The sequence below is a fragment of the Choloepus didactylus genome, chromosome 10 (genome assembly GCF_015220235.1).
Source record: "Choloepus didactylus isolate mChoDid1 chromosome 10, mChoDid1.pri, whole genome shotgun sequence".
Taxonomy (NCBI): domain Eukaryota; kingdom Metazoa; phylum Chordata; class Mammalia; order Pilosa; family Megalonychidae; genus Choloepus; species Choloepus didactylus.
In genome coordinates, this window is record NC_051316.1 from 69,898,926 (window position 1) to 69,920,238 (window position 21,313).

A 21,313-nucleotide genomic window follows, 5' to 3' on the forward strand; every position below is an offset into this window, starting at 1 on the left:
AACATCTTCTTGACCAAAAGGGGGATGTGAAAGGAAATGAAATAAGCTTCAGTGGCAGAGAGATTCCAAAAGGAGCCGAGAGGTCACTCTGGTGGGCACTCTTACACACAATTTAGACAACCCTTTTTAGGTTCTAAAGAATTGGGGTAGCTGGTGGTGGATACCTGAAACTATCAAAACTACAACCCAGAACCCATGAATCTCGAAGACAATTGTATAAACATGTAGCTTATGAGGGGTAACAATGGGATTGGGAAAGCCATAAGGACCACACTCCACTTTGTCTAGTTTATGGTTGGATGAGTAGAAAAATAGGGGAAGGAAACAAACAAACAAACAGACAAAGGTACCCAGTGTTCTTTTTTACTTCAATTGCTCTTTTTCACTTTAATTATTATTCTTGTTATTTTTGTGTGTGTGCTAATGAAGATGTCAGGGATTGATTTAGGTGATAAATGTACAACTATGTAATGGTACTGTGAAGAATCGAATGTACGATTTGTTTTGTATGACTGTGTGGTATGTGAATATATCTCAATAAAATGAAGATTAAAAAAAATTGATTGTGGTGATAAATGCACAACTATATAATGATACTTGAACAACTGATTGTACACTGTGGATGACTGTATGGTTTGTGAATATATCTAAATAAAATTGAATTTAAAGAAAAAAAAATAATCAGGAAGTGGGTCATGAAGGACTTAATCTGAGGGATGGTGACAGGTAAAAGGAAGGAAGGGTCAAAAAATGTCAGCGCAAGTTCAACTTCTACCCATGAGGGAATAAGTGTCCAGATTTATCCCCCCACCATAAACCATTAGGAAGCTGTACAAAATATATGAAACAACTATTTTTAGACATTGAACAACACACTACACAAAGCTGTGATCCGTAAGAGTATGGAAACAAACAAGGTGAACTCTATATTAATGCCAGCTTTCTGCATGGTATCAATTTCTGAATTGTGGCACAGGGAAGGGGAACCTGATTAGAGCCTGTGGGTCTTACTAAGTTGAGGAGACAGAGACTGGAGTTCAAGGAGACTGAGGAAGCTAAAATTTGTGGAGCTAAATAAAAAGAAGAGGGAGCTATCAAAAAAAGAACTCAAAATATCTGCAAGGGGATTCCTGTCAGGCTATGGTTGAATATCCAACTGTGACTATGGATAGTGAAACTTCATAAAGCCAAAAAAAGGACAAAGTCTTGGGGAAAACAATTAACTGAAGCACTGCAAGCCAGATAATTTTCAGAGCTCACACTGGGCCTGGAATCACTCAATTTTCCACCTGCATAGAGACCTCACTGAGTTCACCTGGTCTTCAGTAGAGGGCCAAAAAAGGATCAGATCTCAGTAGTGGAGCTAAAGTAGTCCAGAGGAAAAGTTACCCTAGAACCACCCCTTAAAAGCTTAAAAAAAGTCGCAAAAGGATCAAGGTAACATGCAAGTATCTTAACTACCTGTCAGAACAAAGCTCAACATTCTTTAAAAGATTACCACCACCCCCCCCCAAAAAATGCAGTACTTGATACCAAATTTACATTGTCCAGCATTCAATACAAAATTACTAGACATGTAAAGACATGAAAATGTGATCCATAACATGGAGAAAAATAATTCTGTATAAATAGATGTAGAAATGACAAGGATGATAAAAGTGAACAACGGTATTAAAAAAGCTCTTACAAATATGTTCAAAATGTTTAGCTATTTAAAGTAAAGCTTGCTTTATCCAGTGTATGGACAGATGAGTAGAAAAATGGGGACAAAATTTAATTGAAAAATAGGGTGGGGTGGGGGGGATGGGATGTTTTAGGTGTTCTTTTTTACTTTTACTTTTACTTTTACTCTTATTCTTTTTTTTTTTCTGAGTAATGAAAATTGTAAAAAATTGATTGTGGTGATAAAGCACAACTATAAAATAGTACCGTGAACAATTGATTGTACACTGTGGATGATTATATGGTATGTGAATATGTCTCAATGAAACTGAATTAAGAAAAATAAAAAAGTAAAGCATGAAAAAAAAGAGAGAGACAGCAGCCTGAGCAAAGAGGCAGAAGTTTGAAAGGCCAGATGCCTCAGGGAGTACTGAGAAATGAATTCACTGGGGGTGGGGTTGGTAGAGTGGAGGGTGCACAGAAGGGAATAATAGGAAATGAAATTGAAACACTCTTTGGGGCTGGGCTGCCAAGAACTTTCAACTTTCAACTTCATCCAATAGGAAAGCCATCATAGCTTTTTTTTTTTTTTTTTTTTTTTTTTTAATACAGGGGAGTAATAAAATCCTAGTCTTCATAAGCTAGTGGAAAATGAAAAGAATTCAACACATTCATATAATTTTTTCAAAGTCAGTAAGCATTTCAAATCATTGAGAATTCACACACTTATGGCTTAGCTCCAATTGCTGGCCTCAAAAACTACATTCTTCTTTCCCAAATTAAAGTGCCTGCTTATGTGGTATTAATATCCCATGTACATTCTGCATTTTTAAAAACAGAACATTTTACTTTGTTCTCAATGGTCCAAGAAAACTATACTTGAGATTGAGGGAGCATATTAGTGATAAAGGAAAGGGGGAATTGCTTATATTTTTAATAAGCTATCTTTATTTTTACAGAGGATCAAGGAGAGAAAGCACTATGATAATCCATGACTTAGAATCATAGGCTGTTAGTCCTGGAAAATCATCTAATGTGGGAAATCCAAGATTTGCCAAGAATGGGCCACATGATCAGAAATTCACACACATAAGCTGCATCAGCATGTGGGTCAAATGGGTGCCAGCTTGGCTAAGGGGAATCAGATGGGATTGAAACCTTAGTCAATCTATAGATGCTGTCTTCATACCTATTATTATTTCATCAGGCTTTCTTTATAATGCCCCAGTTTCTTGATTTAATTTGAGCTTGTAAAGTTCATATTTGTATAATGAATTATACTTAACTTCAATTGTAATTACTGAATGATCTAAGCTTGCTCTCATAATGCCTGGCAGCCTTCAGATACCAGATCTTAGCAGCAAGTAAGTATTTTGACATTGACTAAGCTTACATTTGATCAGTGCCTGCTAATCAGGAAAATCTTTTAGCTTTTGCTGAAAATCTCAGGAGATACACACACGGATACATGCACACATACATGGATTTCTAATTACATGGCTGACTTCTGAAAAACTTAGACACCTCGTGATAAGATGATCTCTAGAGTACCCTTCAAATATAACATTCTGATACTAGCCCAAGCCCACCTTTTTACAAATAAGGAGTTTGAGGACCAGAGAAGTTAAGTGACTTGCCCAAGCTTGTATCTCTCTCTCTCTCTTCATATATATATATATATACTCACACACATACACACACACACATCCCAAGTCTCTAGGTTTCTGAGTTGTAAGCTATCCATGGTGTGAAGTTGCCCTTAGTTAATGAGAGCAAAGAGGATATTTTCCTGAAACAAGAGAGACCGGAGCTGCACAATGAAACACTCTGTTGAAAGTCATCACTTGGAGGTCTGTGGCATGTTAGTGATGGCATCTGTGCCCGTTTGATATATTATGTCCCCCAAGAAAAGCCATATTCTTTAATGCAATCTTGTGGGGGCAGACTGATTAGTCTGTTATTTCCATGGAGGTGTGGACCCCGCCCATTCAGAATGGGTCTTGGTGGGTTCACTGGATTACTTAAGAGAACGCAAGAGCTGACACAGATGCTTGCTGACACTTGGAGATGCTTGGAGATGCAGACAGAAGGACGTTTGGAGATGCTAAGCTAAGAGATGAAGCCCAGAGTTTGCCCCGGAGAAGCTAAAAGAGGACTCCCAGACGCTTAGAGAGAAACGCCCTGGGAGAAAGAAGCAAAGACACACAGGAGCTGTAAGAGAGGAGCTAAGACAAAAGCCCAGAGACATTTTGGAGAAAGTCATTGTTGAAACACAACATGGGAGCAAAGGACCAGCAGACACCAGCCATGTGTCTTCCCAGCTGACAGAGGTGCTCCACATGCCATCAGCTGTTATTCAGTGAAGGTATCCTCTTGTTAATGCCTTCTGTCTGGATACTTCTATGGCCTTAGAACAGTAGATTTGTTGCCATACGCCCCTCTTTATAAAAGCCAATCCATTTCTGGTATTTTGTATAATGGCAGCATTAGCAAACCAGAACAGCATTCCAACTGTGTAAATAACAGGAATGACTATGCCAAAAATAGCCTTACAATGTGCATCCATACATGCAGGTATGTGCAGATTCACCCATATGCAATGTCAGTCTAATGAACAGACAAATTATCTGATGATTATTTAACTCTTTCCTGACTATTCAATGGCAATACAGTGGGGAATTTGGGCGGAGATAGTCTTAAATGCCAATATTTTTTGGTTACTTTGTACCAGATGCCAAACTTGCATCATCTCATTTAATCTCTCTAATGAATAGTAGGTCCTATTATTATTTGCATTTACAAAGTAAACTACATTTTACAAAGTGAAAGTGACTTGTCTAGAGGTCTGGAATCAAAATTTAGACATTCTGATTCCAAACCCCTTGTTCTAAACCACTAAGCTAAGACTTTCTCACCTAATATCCAGGTTATATTTTTTTCTTTAAAATAGACTCCCTCAAAAGTTAAAACTTCAAGCAAGAATCTCCTAGATATTCTAAACCAATACCAAAACAATTCTGAGGAAAGAAAAGACTTTTCAAATTTATTGATTTTCTTTGCATATAAAATTTGAACAGTTACTTTGCTTGGCGCTTTACACTTGGACAAACTTAGCACTCTATCATTTTTAAGAAATCCTATGGGATTATGATTAATTACTAATGAATAGTCTTAATGTTTAATGCAACTCAACAGGTAAAATAAAATGTACAGTAAAAATCCTATAACTTATGCCAAATTAAACCTGGTGTTGATATGCTCTACTAAAAAATATTGGTAACTATAAAATGCTTTGAATTTTTTTTTTAAAGTCTTATTTTGTTTATTTCTTTTAAAGGTTTGTATTTCCATTTATTTCATACTATTTTTTTATCTTCATTTTTATGAGATATATTCACATACCACACAATCATACCAACACAATCGTACTTTCGATTGTTCACAGTACCATTAATAGTTGTACATTCCTCACTAATCAATCCCTGACACCTTCATTAGCACACACACAAAAATAACAAGAATAATAATTAGAGTGAAAAAGAGCAATTGAAGTAAAAAAGAACACTGGGTACCCTTGTCTGTTTGTTTCCTTCCCCTATTTTTCTACTCATCCAACCATAAACTAGACAAAGCGGAGTAGTGGTCCTTATGGCTTTCCCAATCCCATTGTCACCCCTCATAAGCTACATTTTTATACAACTGTCTTCGACGATTCATGGGTTCTGGGTTTGTAGTTTTGATAGTTCAGGTATCCACACCAGCTTACCCCAATTCTTTAGAACCTAAAAGGGTTGTCTAAAGTTTGGTAACAGTGCCCACCAGAGTGACCTCTCGGCTCCTTTTGGAATCTTCTGTACATCAAGCTTATTTCATTTCCTTTCACATCCCCCTTTTGGTCAAGATGTTCTCCGTCCCACGATGCCGGTCTACATCATCCCGGCAGTCATATTCCACGTTGCCAGGGAGATTCACTCCCCTGGGTGTCTGATCCCACGTAGCTGCGAGGGCAGTGATTTCACCCTTTCAAGTTGGCTTAGCCAGAGACAGAGGGCCACATCTGAGCAACAAAGAGACATTCGGGAGGAGGCTCTTAGGCACAACCATAGGGAGGTCTACCCTCTCCTTTGCAGCAACCGTCTTCCCAAGGGTAAAACCTATGGTAGAGGGCTCAACCCATCAAACCACCAGTCCCCTATGTCCGTGGTCATGTTAGCAACCATCGAGGTGGGGTAGGCCAATACGCCTGCATTCTCCACAGGCTCCTCAAGGGGGCACTACATCTTTTTTTCCTTGTTTTTCTTTTCTTTTTTTTTTTTTTTAACTTTCCCTTCTTTTTTAAATCAACTGTATGAAAAAAAGTTAAAAAGAAAACAAACATACAATAAAAGAACATTTCAAAGAGACCATAACAAGGGAGTAAGAAAAAGACAACTAACCTAAGATAACTGCTTAACTTCCAACCTGTTCCTACTTTACCCCAAGAAAGTTACATAATATAGCAACATTTCTGTGAACTTGTTCCTACTATATCCATCAGAATTAACAGACCATAGTCATTCCTGGGCATCCCCAGAACGTTAAATAGCTTATCTGTTCTTCTTGGATTATTGTTCCCCCTTCCTTAATTGCTCTCTACTGCTAGTTCCCCTACATTCTACATTATAAACCATTTGTTTTACATCTTTCAAAGTTCACATTAGTGGTAGCATATAATATTTCTCTTTTTGTGCCTGGCTTATTTCGCTCAGCATTATGTCTTCAAGGTTCATCCATGTTGTCATATGTTTCACGAGATCGTTCCTTCTTACTGCCGTGTAGTATTCCATAGTGTGTATATACCACATTTTATTTATCCACTCATCTGTTGAAGGACATTTGGGTTGTTTCCATCTCTTGGCAATTGTGAATAATGCTGCTATGAACATTGGCGTGCAGATATCTGTTCATGTCGCTGCTTTCCGATCTTCCGGGTATATACCGAGAAGTGCAATCGCTGGATCGAATGGTAACTCTATATCTAGTTTTCTAAGGAACTGCCAGACTGACTTCCAGAGTGGCTGAACCATTATACAGTCCCACCAACAATGAATAAGAGTTCCAATTTCTCCACATCCCCTCCAGCATTTGTAGTTTCCTGTTTGTTTAATGGCAGCCATTCTAATCGGTGTGAGATGGTATCTCATTGTGGTCTTAATTTGCATCTCTCTAACAGCTAGTGATGCTGAACATTTTTTCATGTGTTTCTTGTCCATTTGTATTTCCTCTTCAGAGAACTGTCTTTTCATATCTTTTGCCCATTTTATAATTGGGCTGTCTGTACTATTGTCATTGAATTGTAGGATTTCTTTATAAATGCAAGATATCAGTCTTTTGTCAGATACATGGTTTCCAAAAATTTTTTCCCATTGAGTTGGATGCCTCTTTACCTTTTTGAGAAATTCCTTTGAGGTGCAGAAACTTCTAAGCTTGAGGAGTTCCCATTTATCTATTTTTTCTTTTGTTGCTTGTGCTTGGGTGTAAAGTCTAGGAAGTGGCCGCCTAATACAAGGTCTTGAAGATGTTTTCCTACATTATCTTCTAGGAGTTTTATGGTACTTTCTTTTATATTGAGATCTTTGGTCCATTTTGAGTTAATTTTTGTGTAGGGGGTGAGGTAGGGGTCCTCTTTCATTCTTTTGGATATGGATATCCAACTCTCCCAGCCCCATTTCTTGAAGAGACCATTATGACTCAGTTCAGTGACTTTGGGGGCCTTATCAAAGATCAGTCGGCCATAGATCTGGGGGTCTATCTCCGAATTCTCGATTTGATTCCATTGATCTATATGTCTATCTTTGTTGCCAGTACCATGCTGTTTTGACCACTGTGGCTTTATAATAAGCTTCAAAGTCAGGGAGTGTAAGTCCTCCCACTTCGTTTTTCTTTTTTAGAGTGTCTTTAGCAATTTGAGGCATCTTCCCTTTCCAAATAAATTTGATAACTAGCTTTTCCAAGTCTGCAAAGTAGGTTGTTGGAATTTTGATGGGGATTGCATTGAATCTGTAGATGAGTTTGGGTAGAATTGACATCTTAATGAAATTTAGCCTTGCTATCCATGAACGTGGAATATTTTTCCATCTTTTAAGGTCCCCTTCTATTTCTTTTAGTAGAGTTATGTAGTTTTCTTTGTATAGGTCTTTTACATCGTTGGTTAGTTTATTCCTAGGTACTTGATTTTTTTAGTTGCTATGAAATGGTATCTTTTTCTTTCAGTGTCTCTTCAGTTTGTTCATTTCTAGCATACAGAAACCTTACTGACTTATGTGCATTTAATCTTGTATCCCGGTACTTGCTAAATTTGTTTTATTAGCTCAGTAGCTGTATTGTCGTTTTCTCAGGGTTTCCAGATATTAAGATCATATTCATCTGCAAACAATGACAGTTTTACTACTTCTTTTCCAATTTGGATGCCTTTTATCTTTTGTCTTGCCGGATTGCCCTGGCTAGCACTTCCAGCACACTGTGAATAACAGTGGTGACAGTGGGCATCCTTTGTCTGTTCCTGATCTTAGAGGGAAGGCTTTCAGTCTCGCACCATTGAGTACTATGCTGGCTGTGGGTTTTTTCATATATGCTCTTATCATATTGAGGAAATTTCGTTCAATTCCTACCTTTTGAAGTGTTTTTATCAAAAACGGATGTTGGATTTTGTCAAATGCTTTTTCAGCATCTATTGGGATGATCATTTGATTTTTCCCTTTTGAATTGTTAATGTGTTGTAATACATTGATTGATTTTCTTATGTTGAACCATCCTTGCATGCCTGGAATAAACCCCGCTTGGTCATGGTGTATGATTTTTTTAATGTGTCTTTGGATTCAATTTGCAAGTATTTTGTTGAGGATTTTTGCATCTATATGCATTAGGGAGATTGGCCGGTAGTTTTCCTTTTTTGTAGCATCTTTGCCTGGTTTTGGTATTAGATTGATGTTAGCTTCATAAAATGAACTGGGTAGTGTTCCATTTTCTTCAATGTTTTGAAAGAGTTTGAGTAAGATTGGTGTCAGTTCTTTCTGGAAGGTTTGGTAGAATTCCCGTGAAGCCATCTGGCCCTGGGCATTTATTTGTGGGAAGATTTTTGGTGACTGATTGGATCTCTTTGCTTGTGATGGGTTGATTGAGGTCTTCTATTTCTTCTCTGTTCAGTCTAGGTTATTGATATGTTTCCAGGAAATTGTCCATTTCCTCCTAGATATCCAGTTTGTTGCCATACAGTTGCTCATAGTATCGTCTTATAATTTTTTTAATTTCTTCAGGCTCTGCCGTTATCTCACCTTTTTCATTCATTATTTTGTTTATATGGGTCTTCTCTCTTTCTGATTTTGTCAGTCTAGCTAGGGGCTTGTCAGTCTTGTTGATCTTCTCAAAGACACCAAACTTTTGGTGATATTTATCCTCTCTATTTTTTTGTTCTCTGTGTCATTTATTTCTGCTTCAGTCCTTGTTATTTCTTTTCTTCTACTTGGTTTAGAATTGGTTTGCTGTTCATTTTCTAGCTTCTTCAGTTGATCCATTAGTTCTTTGATTTTTGTCTCTTTTCTTCCTTTTTAATATTGCATTTAGTGCTATAAATTTCCCTGTCAGTACCGCTTTTGCTGCGTCCTATAGGTTTTGGTATGTTGTGTTCTCATTTTCATTCATCTCTCTATATTTAGCAATTTCTCTTGCTATTTCTTCTTTAACCCACTGATTGTTTAGGAGTGTGTTGTTTAACCTCCAGGTATTTGTGAATTTTCTAAGTCTCTGATGGTTATTGACTTCTAATTGTATTCCATTGTGGTCAGAGAATGTGCTTTGAATAATTTCAATCTTTTTAAATTTATTGAGGCTTGTTTTATGTCCCAGCATATGATCTATTCTGGAGAAAGTTCCATGAGCACTAGAAACGTATGTGTATCCTGATCCTGGTGATTTGGGATGTAATGTTCTGTATATGTCTGTTAAATCTAATTCATTTATCAGATTGTTTAGATTTTAAATTTCCTTATTGGTCTTCTGTCTTGTTGATCTATCTATAGGAGAGAGTGATGTGTTGAAGTCTCCCACAATTATTGTGGAAACATCAATTGCTTCCTTTAGTTTTGCCAGTGTTTCTCTCATGTATTTTGTGGCACTTTGATTGGGTGCATAGACATTTATGATTGTTATTTCTTCTTGTTGAAGTGCCCCTTTTATTAGTATGTAGTGGCCTTTTTCGTCTCTCAAAACATCCCTGCATTTAAAGTCTATTTTATCTGAGATTAATATGGCTACACCTGCTTTCTTTTGGCTGTAGCTTGCATGAAATATTTTTTTCCATCCTTTCACTTTCAGTTTCTTTGTGTCCCTGTGTCTAAGATGAGTCTCTTGTATGCAACATATTGATGGTTCATTTTCTTTGATCCATTCTGCAAATCTGTATCTTTTAATTGGGGAGTTTAATCCATTTACATTCAACGTTATAACCAGGAAGGCATTTCTTGAATCAGCCATCTTATCCTTTGGTTTATGTTTGTCATATTTTTCCCCTCTCTCTATTAATATCCTTTATTGTACCCATACCGAATCTCTTTAGTACTGAACCTTTCTCCAAGTCTGTCTGTTCTTTCTTTGTTTCTCTGTCTGTAGGGCTCCCTTTAGTATCTCCAGTAGGGCAGGTCTCTTGTTAGCAAATTCTCTCAGCATTTGTTTGTCTGTGAAAAATTTAAGCTCTCCCTCAAATTTGAAGGAGAGCTTTGCTGGATAAAGTATTCTTGGCCGGAAATTTTTCTCACTCAGAATTTTAAATATATCGTGCCACTGCCTTCTTGCCTCCATGGTGGCTGCTGAGTAGTCACTACTTAGTCTTATGCTGTTTCCTTTGTATGTGGTGAATTGCTTTTCTCTTGCTGCTTTCAGAACTTGCTCCTTCTCTTCTGTGTTTGACAGTGTGATCAGAATATGTCTCAGAGTGGGTTTATTTGGATTTATTCTATTTGGAGTTCTCCGAGCATTTATGATTTGTGTATTTATGTTGTTTAGAAGATTTGGGAAGTTTTCCCCAACAATTTCTTTGAATACTCTTCCTAGACCTTTATCCTTTTCTTCCCCTCTGGAACACCAATGAGTCTTATATTCGGACGTTTCATATTATCTATCACATCCCTGAGGTACATTTCGATTTTTTTTATTTTTTTCCCCATTCTTTCTTTTATGCTTTCATTTTCCATTCTGTCATCTTCCAGGTCACTGATTCGTTGTTCAACTTCCTCTAGTCTTGTACTATGAGTGTCCAGAATCTTTTTAATTTGGTCAACAGTTTCTTTAATTTCCATAAGATCATCCATTTTTTTATTTAGTCTTGCAATGTCTTCTTTATGCTCTTCTAGGGTCTTCTTGATATCCTTTGTATCCCGTACTATGGTCTCATTGTTCATCTTTAGTTCTTTGAGTAGCTGCTCTAGGTGCTGTGTCTCTTCTGATCTTTTGATTTGGGTGCTTGGGCTTGGGTTATCCATATCGTCTGGTTTTTTCATATGCTTTATAATTTTCTGTTGTTTCTGGCCTCTTGGCATTTGCTGAACTTGATAGGGTTCTTTTAGGATTTGTAGACCTACTGAAGTCCTTATCTCTAATTTATCAGATCTACAGCTTCATGGAGTACACTTTCTCTAACTAACCAGTAGGTGGCGTCCACAAGCCACCTATTCTCCACAAGCCAGTTCTCCCCTGCCTACCTTTTTTGGTGAGTGGGGGAGTGAGTCTTGTGGGGTCCAGCTGGTGTACCAAGCTTGTGTGTGTATTTGGTGTTGCCTGCCCTGTATATGGGGCGTGTTTCTGGGCAGTCAGGGAGGGGGGGTGGCTCTAACAATCAAATCTCCCTGGTGATCCTAGAGTTTTAAAGCTGCTGCAATAGTCTAATCCTTCAGCTCAGTGCTGCCACAGTTTGTCTCTGCCACTGACCCACAAGTCCTTGGTATTGGCGTATGGCTCCTGAGACTTGCAAGTGGGCCCCTCTTCCAGGCTGTGCACCCTGGGTCCTCTGTTGAGGGATGACTATGCTATGTCACAGGTGAGTGCCGTCCCCCCAGGGCAGTTCTGGGCTGCTGGGCTGTGTGGGGAGGCTCCCAGTCTCAAAATGCTTTGAATTTATATGGTCAATTTGGGAATTCTAAACTCCTGGTTAAGCAGTGACTAAAACAAAATTGTTGTTTTTTAACTCGGAGCTAACATTATTTATAAGCTGTTGAAGGGGAAAAAAATGATACTTGAGCTGTAGGGATATTTCTAGACTCTCAAAAATACATTAGTTTTAACCTCAAAGACTATTATTTTACTAAAGCAATAATCCAGTTTATTTCAATCCTTGAACTCTGGTTGAGAACTTCAGAAACATACCCTTATATGTTAAAAAACCACCAGCCATTTATTTTCTTCTATGAGACAAAAACATTTAAATAATTCTATCCATGTATTTTTTGTATTTACTCTTCATTTAATAGATATTTATTGCATACTCTGTTCTGGGTCCTGGGGGATATAGCAGTGAACAAGACCAAGTCCCTGCCCTCCTGGTACATACATACATTCTACTTGTGAGATAGACAGTAAACAGATGTAGTTTAATAGTTAAGAGCTCTGGAGCATCATAGCCCAAGTCCAAATTATTGCTCCATCATTCACAACCTACATGACCTTGGGTAATTTACTTAACTTTTATGTTAAGTAATTATAATGGGCATAATATTTAGTATATATTATGGAAAAAGTTTTGAAGATTAAATTAGCTAATGCATACAAAGAACTTTGAAAAGTGTTTGGCACATGGTAAGCAGTAAGTAAATGTAAGCTAGTATTATTAAGAAAATAAACCTATAACTTAATGTAGTGATTAGTTTATGTACAGGAAAACATTTTTCTCTACATAATCAAGACTATCAGTGAGTCAAAGAAAAAGTCAACCTCAGCATCTTTAAAATTATGCTGTGAATATATTTTATAATTATCACACTGAAGAACTCCATGAATTAAATGAAAAAAAAAAAAAAGAAAATATAAAATCTTACCTAAAAGGTGAATTGAGAGTATATAATTCATTCCAGGGGACTTCCAAGTTTTGAGACTATTATAGCTCAACACAATCTTCTGTACAGTTTATCTCTAACAATCTAAATTTGTTCCCAACTCAAAACAGAAAATCTATGTAATTTTCGGAAAATCAGAAGGTTATTTAATGCAGCAATACAAATAAGTCTACTTAACAGCTATAAAGAAATTAGGATAAAACTTGTGTTTTCCTAAAAGACTTTATTATAAGACACTCTCCTTTGGGATTGCTTTCATACTTGTCCTCATTAGATTCTATAACTGAAATTTTTGCGGTGCTTTTTGGCAAACAGACACATCAGAAAAAGGAGGTGATATTGTTAAATATAGAAATGGTTCATGCAATTTGGACTTATAAATGACATTTTCATGGGCACAGTAATTTGGGGGTAATAATTACTAGTGTTTTGATTTATAGGTTTCAAAAATTGTGTAGAACCTGTGTAAAAGTACTACATATTTGGCAGCATTTATTATGATGGAGAGAGAAGGATGCAGAGTTTAACCATTTCCCATAATCGGCCTAAGGTTATCTCTGAAAATGGCTCACTATTCACTTGATCCAGAAAACCCCACAAAATCATGCAAATCAAGAGGTTCAAATCTATCCATGTTCACTTTAAGAACACCTGAGAAACTGCCCAGGCCATCAAGGGTATGCATATTTGAAAAGCCATCAAGCCTCCAAAAGACGTCACTTTATAGAAGCAGTATGTGCCATTCCATCATTATAATGGTGGCGTGGTAGGCGTGCCCAGGTCAAACAGTAGGGCTGCACAGAGTTGGTGGCCCAAAAAGAGTGCTGAATTTTTGTTGCACATGCTTAAAAACGAAGAAAGTAATGCTGAACATTAGGGTTTAGATGTATATTCTCTAGTCTCTTGGGGTGAACAAAGCCCCCAAGATGCACCATCGTACTTTCAGAGCTCCTGGTAGGATTTCAGAGCTCCCCTGCAACACTGAGATGAGCCTTACTGAGAAAAGACAACTTGTTCCTAAACCACAAGAGGAGGGTGCACAGAATAAAAAGATATCCCAGAAGAAACTGAAAAAACAAAAATTTATAGCTTAGGAATAAACTCAGCATAAAATAAATGCAAAATAAAAGTAAAAGCAGGAAAAAAAGGTAATGAGGTAAACTGTACTGCTCTAGGGGTTTCCTATAATGCGTAGCAGTCTTTGTCATGATACAAAGATTAGGTTCTTTTTGGATATTTGCTCCTCCCCTTGAATTGAATTATCCTAAAATTATATCAATAAAAACCCCTTTCTCGGGGCTTCTGCACAAGTGAAGTCTGAACAAAGCTCTTCAAAAATCAATATTTCAGGGTTGGTAGTATTTCCGTTCTATAAAAGCCAAGTCATTTTGATTATATCTACTGAAATCAACTTATTTCCACCATTCAATGTTTTTTACCAAGTTAATAAAATATGCAAGCTCATTTGCAAAGAAGGGGTTGGAGAAAAGAGATACCTGGTTTTCATTTATATTATTATCATTTCTTATAATATAAATATACTTCTTTTGAACCTTTTTAACTGTTCTATTTAAAAAATTTAAAATACCAAGTTTACTGTTTTTCCTTAAACAATGTTAAATAGTATGCAATTATTCTCAAGAATGGAAGACTATATAACAACTATTTATATCATGTTTCTGTGTCATATAATTGTGATTACTGTTTTATTACCAATTTTTTTCCTGTTTTTCCATAGCAATTGTATGTAATTTTAGAAATTCATAATGGCTTTTCCTTAGCTGTAAAAATAAAGATGTGTCTGAAAAACTTTAAATGCACAGAATAATAAACAAAAAGCAAACATACATCCTATTCACACATGACCACCCTTTTAAACGTGATACTAACTGTTCAACTAATTAATCAGTTCTACTGCTTGGTGTAGTTTTACTTATCTTCATATCTGGAAGACCAGCTCCCAAGCAAAGAACTCAGCTGTGGCTTGGCAACCTCTCAAAGGTAATATCAAAATAATATCACAATTGTGCGGACACTGTTTTCTGCCTCCTTGAATGCAGTTGGACACCTGCATTTTTCAAGATACTCTTTGCAATCAGCTATGTTTATCATGCAAGTAGCTTAACTATGCTCTTAAGGAACGTTTCTTCTTTCAAAAATGGGGAAACAGGAAAACCAAGAATGATTACACAACCTTCGAGTTTTGTTTGGTTATTTTAAAGCAGGGGCTTTAGAGTCATCTTACAATAGGGAATTATAATTGCAGATCTCTAATAAGGGAAGGAGGGAGAAAATGAAACTGGAAATCATGACATGTTTCTGAAGCTTTCTCCAATACCATTTCCAATCTGAAAACCATGAAAAGGATGGTAAGTGAATGAAAGGAATAGGGGATGGATAAAATCCCAAATGAAGGAGATAAAAAGCAACCACAACAAAAACAAACAATAATGGGCACAGGAGGAGAATGGTAATTGTATTTCCTAATGTTCCTGACATGTTCTCCCTCCCAAAATCAAAGACTTAAAACTAATTTGAGCTTCATTAACAGTAGGATTTGCAACCTCACCTTTGAATAAAAAATATCAGTGTATTTTTGCCATTAAAAGAATAATTACCAACCAGAATATGATTCTTTGATTAAAATAGTCATTTTTCTATAAGCCATTAGAATTTTAATCAACAGTGATTAAATTCACACTTAAATATTCTGGAGATTCTGGAACTCAGAAAAATCTGTTTTCTAAGTAGTACAATACTTAGGCAAGCCTAGATAATTTTGGAAAGCATAAAAAATGTGCACATTTTCTGAGCACATTCAAAGTATTCACTCAATTTTATTTCTTACAAAGCTACTCATCTTGTTTCTCAGTGGGTACATTCCCCATATAATTAAATGACACTATTCTTCATTTTGAAAATGCTGTGTTACCATGAAACTAATATTAGCCAATTTAGCCTAAAAAAAGTTAAAAAGTCCAAAAAAGTATACCAAAGAAACCAGGGAAAACATGACTTAGATTTTAGATGAATTTGATCATCCTCTAAGCAAAATAATTCCATATAACAGAATACAACTTTCATTTAACCTAGGTTGTTAATTCTGTTCTCCAAGATTATTAGCATTGTGCAATGCTGTTACAATATGCATTTTGGTTATTTCAAAGTACCAAAGACCTGTTAAAGAAGTAATAAACACCAAAAAATCATGTTCCCAAATATTGTGCTGCTTCTGGGATAGATCTGTACCCCTTTTATTTTGTAAGGAAATAAGTTTAAGGGGATTCCATTTAGGTCTTAGCTAGTTGACTACTCTATTACTAGTAGCCCTACACTAAATATTACCCTGACTCTCATTTTATGTTTGCTATTTTGACACTTAAAATGTCTTCATCCTAATGAATCCTATTTCTCTACTTTTATTTAATAAGCAAAATTAAAATCTCCCATAAATTTGTAATGCTCAATTCTTAATAGTCTCCTTAGGATAATACTGCTATTTACATCTTCAATCCTCTCATGGTATATTTAGCAATTAATAACAAAATTTAAGGCATGCATTTATGTTCTAAGCACTTCACTAGGTGCTCATAATACAGTAAAACTTTGACTAAATAATTATTTTTGCGATGCAAATTTGTCAAGTATACTTATCCATTTTTCAAATTTATTTTGGGTACAGCTAAAATTATACTTATTTGGACACCTATTTCTGTAGACTGTAAACACATGTTTATATAGTTACCTAACCCCTAAGCCTCTCTTTTTTCTTCTGGAAAATACAACTTTTTAATTTTTCTTGTTTTAGCCTGGCAATGATTTCCTACATTGAGTCTCTACCAGTGAACTTCCCATCTACCTTCTACCTGCTTTAAAATCAACACCGTCATCTATGGCTAAAGGCATGTAGAAGCAACAAATAATAATTAAAATAATAGCTAGAGCTACCAAATATCGTATTCTTATTAAATACCAGGAACTTATTCTATCCATTTTCACAGTTAATCCATGTGATATGTTATTTTCACTTTATAGATGAAAAATGAAGTTCAGAATGATCAAATGACTTAAGTTTATACAACTTATAAGAGGTGGAAGCAGGTTTTAATCCAGTTCTGTGTAATCCCCAAATCGATGCTTAGATGAAACTAGGTAAATATGAATGATCTTCCCTTTCCATTTCTATTCAGCATAAGTGACAGAATGAACAAGAAATGGTTGCAGAGTATTCTATTCTCTGGAGAGGAATGAAAGGAACTTTGATCAGCTACACTTTGCCAGGTATTATGAGTGGGATCCTTTCTCCACAAGAGCCTAACGACTAGGGGTGGTTTGATCCCACAGCTGGTAGGTAGGGGAGCCAAGCATTAAACCAAACCTGAATGTCTCTAATCCTACGCCTTTCCACTCTCCTATACTGCCTGCCAGGGCAGTAGCATAGTGAGGGTGGGGAGGAAGGAGCAGTGAAATGTCCTTTCAGGCAGATAAATGTGGTGCTGCACAGAACAACAAGTAACACTGGGCTGAATGTTTACAATGGGCTATTCTAGCTGTGCAATGTATTAGAATGATGTAATCCTTTTATTTTATAGAATTAATTATCCTTATTTGTGACTTAAGGCAAGGGTTGACTTTTTAATTGCCAAGGAGTCAAGGGAGGCTATATGTAAACAGAACAAAGTTAAGTTTGAAACAGATTACGTAATGATAATGTAATTTAGACCTACCTGAAGAAACCTAGGAAGAAGATGGTTTGATTCAATGCCAACACAAATGTGCAGCAACTCCAGGAGAGAAATCAATTGGCAAAGCCGCATCACAAGTCCAATAGCATGAAAAGTGTCAACCATTGAATCTGTGTCCAGTGGATTAACAATACAGATATAGTAAGTAAAAGGCCACTAGAGAACTAGATCACAATCTAAATTTATACAGCAATTTGAAATAAAATTGAGATTATTCACTTTCTTTTTCATTTCACATGTGAGAAATTCTCCAAATTACTAAGAATGGAATGCAACCAAAGAATGCACTTCATATTATAGTACATTTTAATTGTTTCTCTTCCCAAAAGAAGTAAAAACTGGGGAAAGAAATCAAAACTATAGTATTTATTCTTCATATATGAGATGATACAGCAATTCCCCCATTAAAAAGGAACCAGTTAGAATTTAGATTACATCAAATGTAAATAGTTTGGATGTGAACTTATTAAAGAATGGTCATGAAGTTGCCATGCTCACAAATTTTTCCAATAACAATGATGAGAAAAATATGATTTCAGAGATGCTTTATGGAAATGACTTTAATGATGCGGTGATATTAAGTAACATCTTAAGGGTATTTAGCATTTGGATCCTAGGTATTACTAGGTTAGGTTATTAGATTGTTGTTGAGCTACTTAATTTATACATTTATTTATGACTTGTCATGAAACCGAATTTAGTTGTTTTAAATCTGCTTTAATATGGAAGGCATAATTATAATAGCAGGATGATAATGATGAAATACACTGTAACTAAGGCAACTTTTTCCACTGGAAAAGCCACAGAATATTTACCAATGCTGGTTTATGAAGCCAATGAAGCAGCATAAGAAAGAGTTCGCAGCTCGTGTCTCGTGTTGCCAATGACCTGTAACATGCCCGCACAGCTGCAGCTTACTTCCAAGGCCTAGAAGTGATTTTATTTTTTTAAACAAATATAAAGGATGTTTTCCCATCACCTGGGTTTCCCTTGGCTTGAAGACTTTCAGTGCTGAACACTCACAGTGGAAATTCAAGCCTTGGGTTGTACCTTGGGAGGCTCTTAACAAAGGCAAGAATTGTTATCTGTAGATTTTCAGTAAGAAAAAGCAACATAAAATAATATGGGACATCAAAGTGAATTAATTTCTTTAAGATATGGAAGTCTGAATTGGTGAGCACAGCATGACTTCTGCTGGAAATATTCTACCTGTTTGGGGCTGAAACCAGCAGTTACTCAAATTGTCGAGTCACCCAACGGTTGTCAACTGTGATGACACTTTACCCGTGTGGGCTGGAACATGAAGAGGATGTTATTTTGCAAGTCATTTGGTGATTCATTTTTTAAAAATTAAAATGCTCACTAAAACACAGTGTCTTTACTTTTTAGGAAACTGGAAGAAATTTATGACAACTCATTAATGCCAACTCCCACTAGTTTTCAGGGCAAATTGCCTACCCAGTGGGAAGTCAAATCCCCTTCCCTCATCCTGTCTCTCCCCTGCTCCAAAACAGTTTCGTTTTTTTGTGATAATCAAGAAGAACGGTTATTGAAAAACATAAATTTTAGAGAAATGAAGAATATTAGGTGAGGTTCACAGACATTAAAAAGTTAACATATGCAGGACTAAGTGAAAACAGGGATTAAAAGTTAAAACTCAAAAGCTGTTTTAGAGTTTTACCTTTTCCAAATGAAAAGAATCTGACTGTCATATTTGTTAATATCCATGAATGGCCACAGAACTGGATTAAATAATAGATGAAAAGATAGACATTCTTCCTATACCTACAAATACAGGAGAATACCATTAAACAATTCCTTTGTAATCATTCCTTCAGCATCATACACTTGTCATTTAACTAACGTACTAGCCAAATTGAGCAAGCAAGATAAACTATTCCATATCAGTGTTTTACTCGATTACCCCCAAACACCCACCAGACTTTGAAGGGAACTACAGCACATGCTATCTACTAAAGGGAGTATCTTCAGTTTGCTTAAAACCAAACGGTTCTATTTCAAAATCCACTTTCATCTTTAATAAAGTTCCAATTTTGCTGTTCACAAAGGGTTACAAAATAATCATTGCAACTATCGCTTTGAATATTTTAGGGAGAAAAAAAAACATGGATAGAGAGGAGTTGGTGTGGTCAGTAAGTGTCCCAGAACTTGTGAGATAATTCGTTTATAGTTACAGGAAGGAAGTAGTGATGGTGGCAGTCCCGAATGGTGGATAATTCAGTAATTGGACATATCTGGCTTTTGAATGCAGTAAGTGATTGGGGTCTCTCGCCCCTGCCTCCTATTACATTCTGCAAGAGCAGACAAAGTTTCTTTTGTTAATCTGGCATAAAACGCAGTTTAGTCACTCAGAATGTCAGAAAGGGGAAGTTAAGATGGGTTTAAAAACGTGTTGTTGGGTTGCTTGGGGAGATGACTAAGAGAAGACTGACAGATACACTGTTCCGAGAGAGTTAGGAAAAGAATTGTTTGAAGTGTCCTCTAGGGCTATGAACCCTTCAGAAGGGTGGTGGGAGCGGTCCTTTCAGTGAAGGCATCCCAGCCAAGGTTTTCCTCTGGATGGAGATGGGAAACCTCTGAGAAAACAGAGAAAATAAGCTGGGAGGCAGATATGGTGTAGATCGATTTTCCTCACGCACTCTACATATGGAATGAACTAAGAAGGGCTGGGGAGGAGAAATTTCGCCAACCTGCATCAAAATCAGAATGTGGAGTGTTGGTTAAACATACGGATTTCCAGGCCCTTCCCCTATACTACTGAATGATTCCTCTGGAATCTACACGTATGATAGGTGTTTCTGCAGCAGAAATACCTAAAAACCACCCTGCAACACTGCGTCACAGAAAGCCAAGGGAAGGCCTCAGGAAGGGACTGGCAGTGTGTGCTGTCCTTCCCGTTTCCTCATCTGTAAAATGGGGAAAGTAACAGAGCCTTCCTCCTAGGGTTATAGAGAGGATTAAATCAGCGAATACATGAGCGCTCACGAGCGCGAGACGCTCAGCGCCGCGCTGGGCTACACCGGGCGGTTCCCGTCGCGCTGCTAGGGGGCCGCCCCCGGCCCCGGCCTCCCCTTCCCCTCCGCCCCCTCCCCTCCGGCCTCCGCCGAGCGCCCTACCTGGGCTGTAGCCAGGTGGGCAGGGCCGTGGCCCCGTGGGCCGCCGCCATCGGGACCTCCAGCGCCTTTCGAGAGGGAGCAGCCGCGTGAGGCGGGGAGAGCCAGCCCCGCGGCCTGGCCTGCTGCCCCGCCCCGGCAGCTCCCACCCGCGCGCTGGGCCCTGACCCGCGGCGGAAGGGCGGGGCCTCTCCACACCCAGCCGCTTATACACACGCGCACGCACAGCCCAGAGGTAGCGCAATGGATGAGAAGAGGAAAATGAAGCTTCCCCCGCGCCGGGGGCGGGCCAGACTACGTATGAATGGCACCCAGGGCCTGGGCTGCGACCTGGACGTTGCCTGAAAGCGACGCTTGGCCAGCCGGCGGCCACCCACTAGTCAGCCCGCCACCGAACACGCTTTCCTTCCCGGAGGGCTTACGAAGCTCTCGTTACAGGGGTCCTCATCTTTCGGTTGAGACCCGGTTGCGAATTCCGTGGAAATTATTAAGCCCCTCAACAGAAACGTGTGGACGTAGACGCGCACCCATGGGAAAGACACTTCAGGGGCCTCGGAACTCGCTGAAGCCCATCCCAAACTTCCCAGGATGCGCAGACCCCAGAGAGGGCGCTTACTCTAATTAGCCTCACCTGTGACAGAGGCGCAGCGATGCAGCTGGTGGCCACACCTCCCTCTAGAACCTTCTTTTC

General features: G+C 37.8%; 1 protein-coding gene across 2 annotated transcripts in view; it reads right to left on the reverse strand.

The window, feature by feature from the left end:
- The window catches only part of HACD4 (3-hydroxyacyl-CoA dehydratase 4), a 65,898-nt gene extending 45,108 nt beyond the window's left edge, over positions 1-20,790 (reverse strand). For both annotated transcript variants that reach the window (XM_037798693.1, XM_037798692.1), the window contains exons 1-3: positions 20,626-20,790; positions 19,170-19,273; positions 17,471-17,598 (exon numbers count right to left, since the gene is read on the reverse strand). In XM_037798693.1, coding sequence (XP_037654621.1) covers positions 17,471-17,598; positions 19,170-19,273; positions 20,626-20,675 — 282 coding nt within the window. In that variant the 5' untranslated portion in view covers positions 20,676-20,790. The remainder of the gene's footprint in view (positions 1-17,470; positions 17,599-19,169; positions 19,274-20,625) is intronic.
- Between the last annotated feature and the right edge of the window lie 523 nt (positions 20,791-21,313).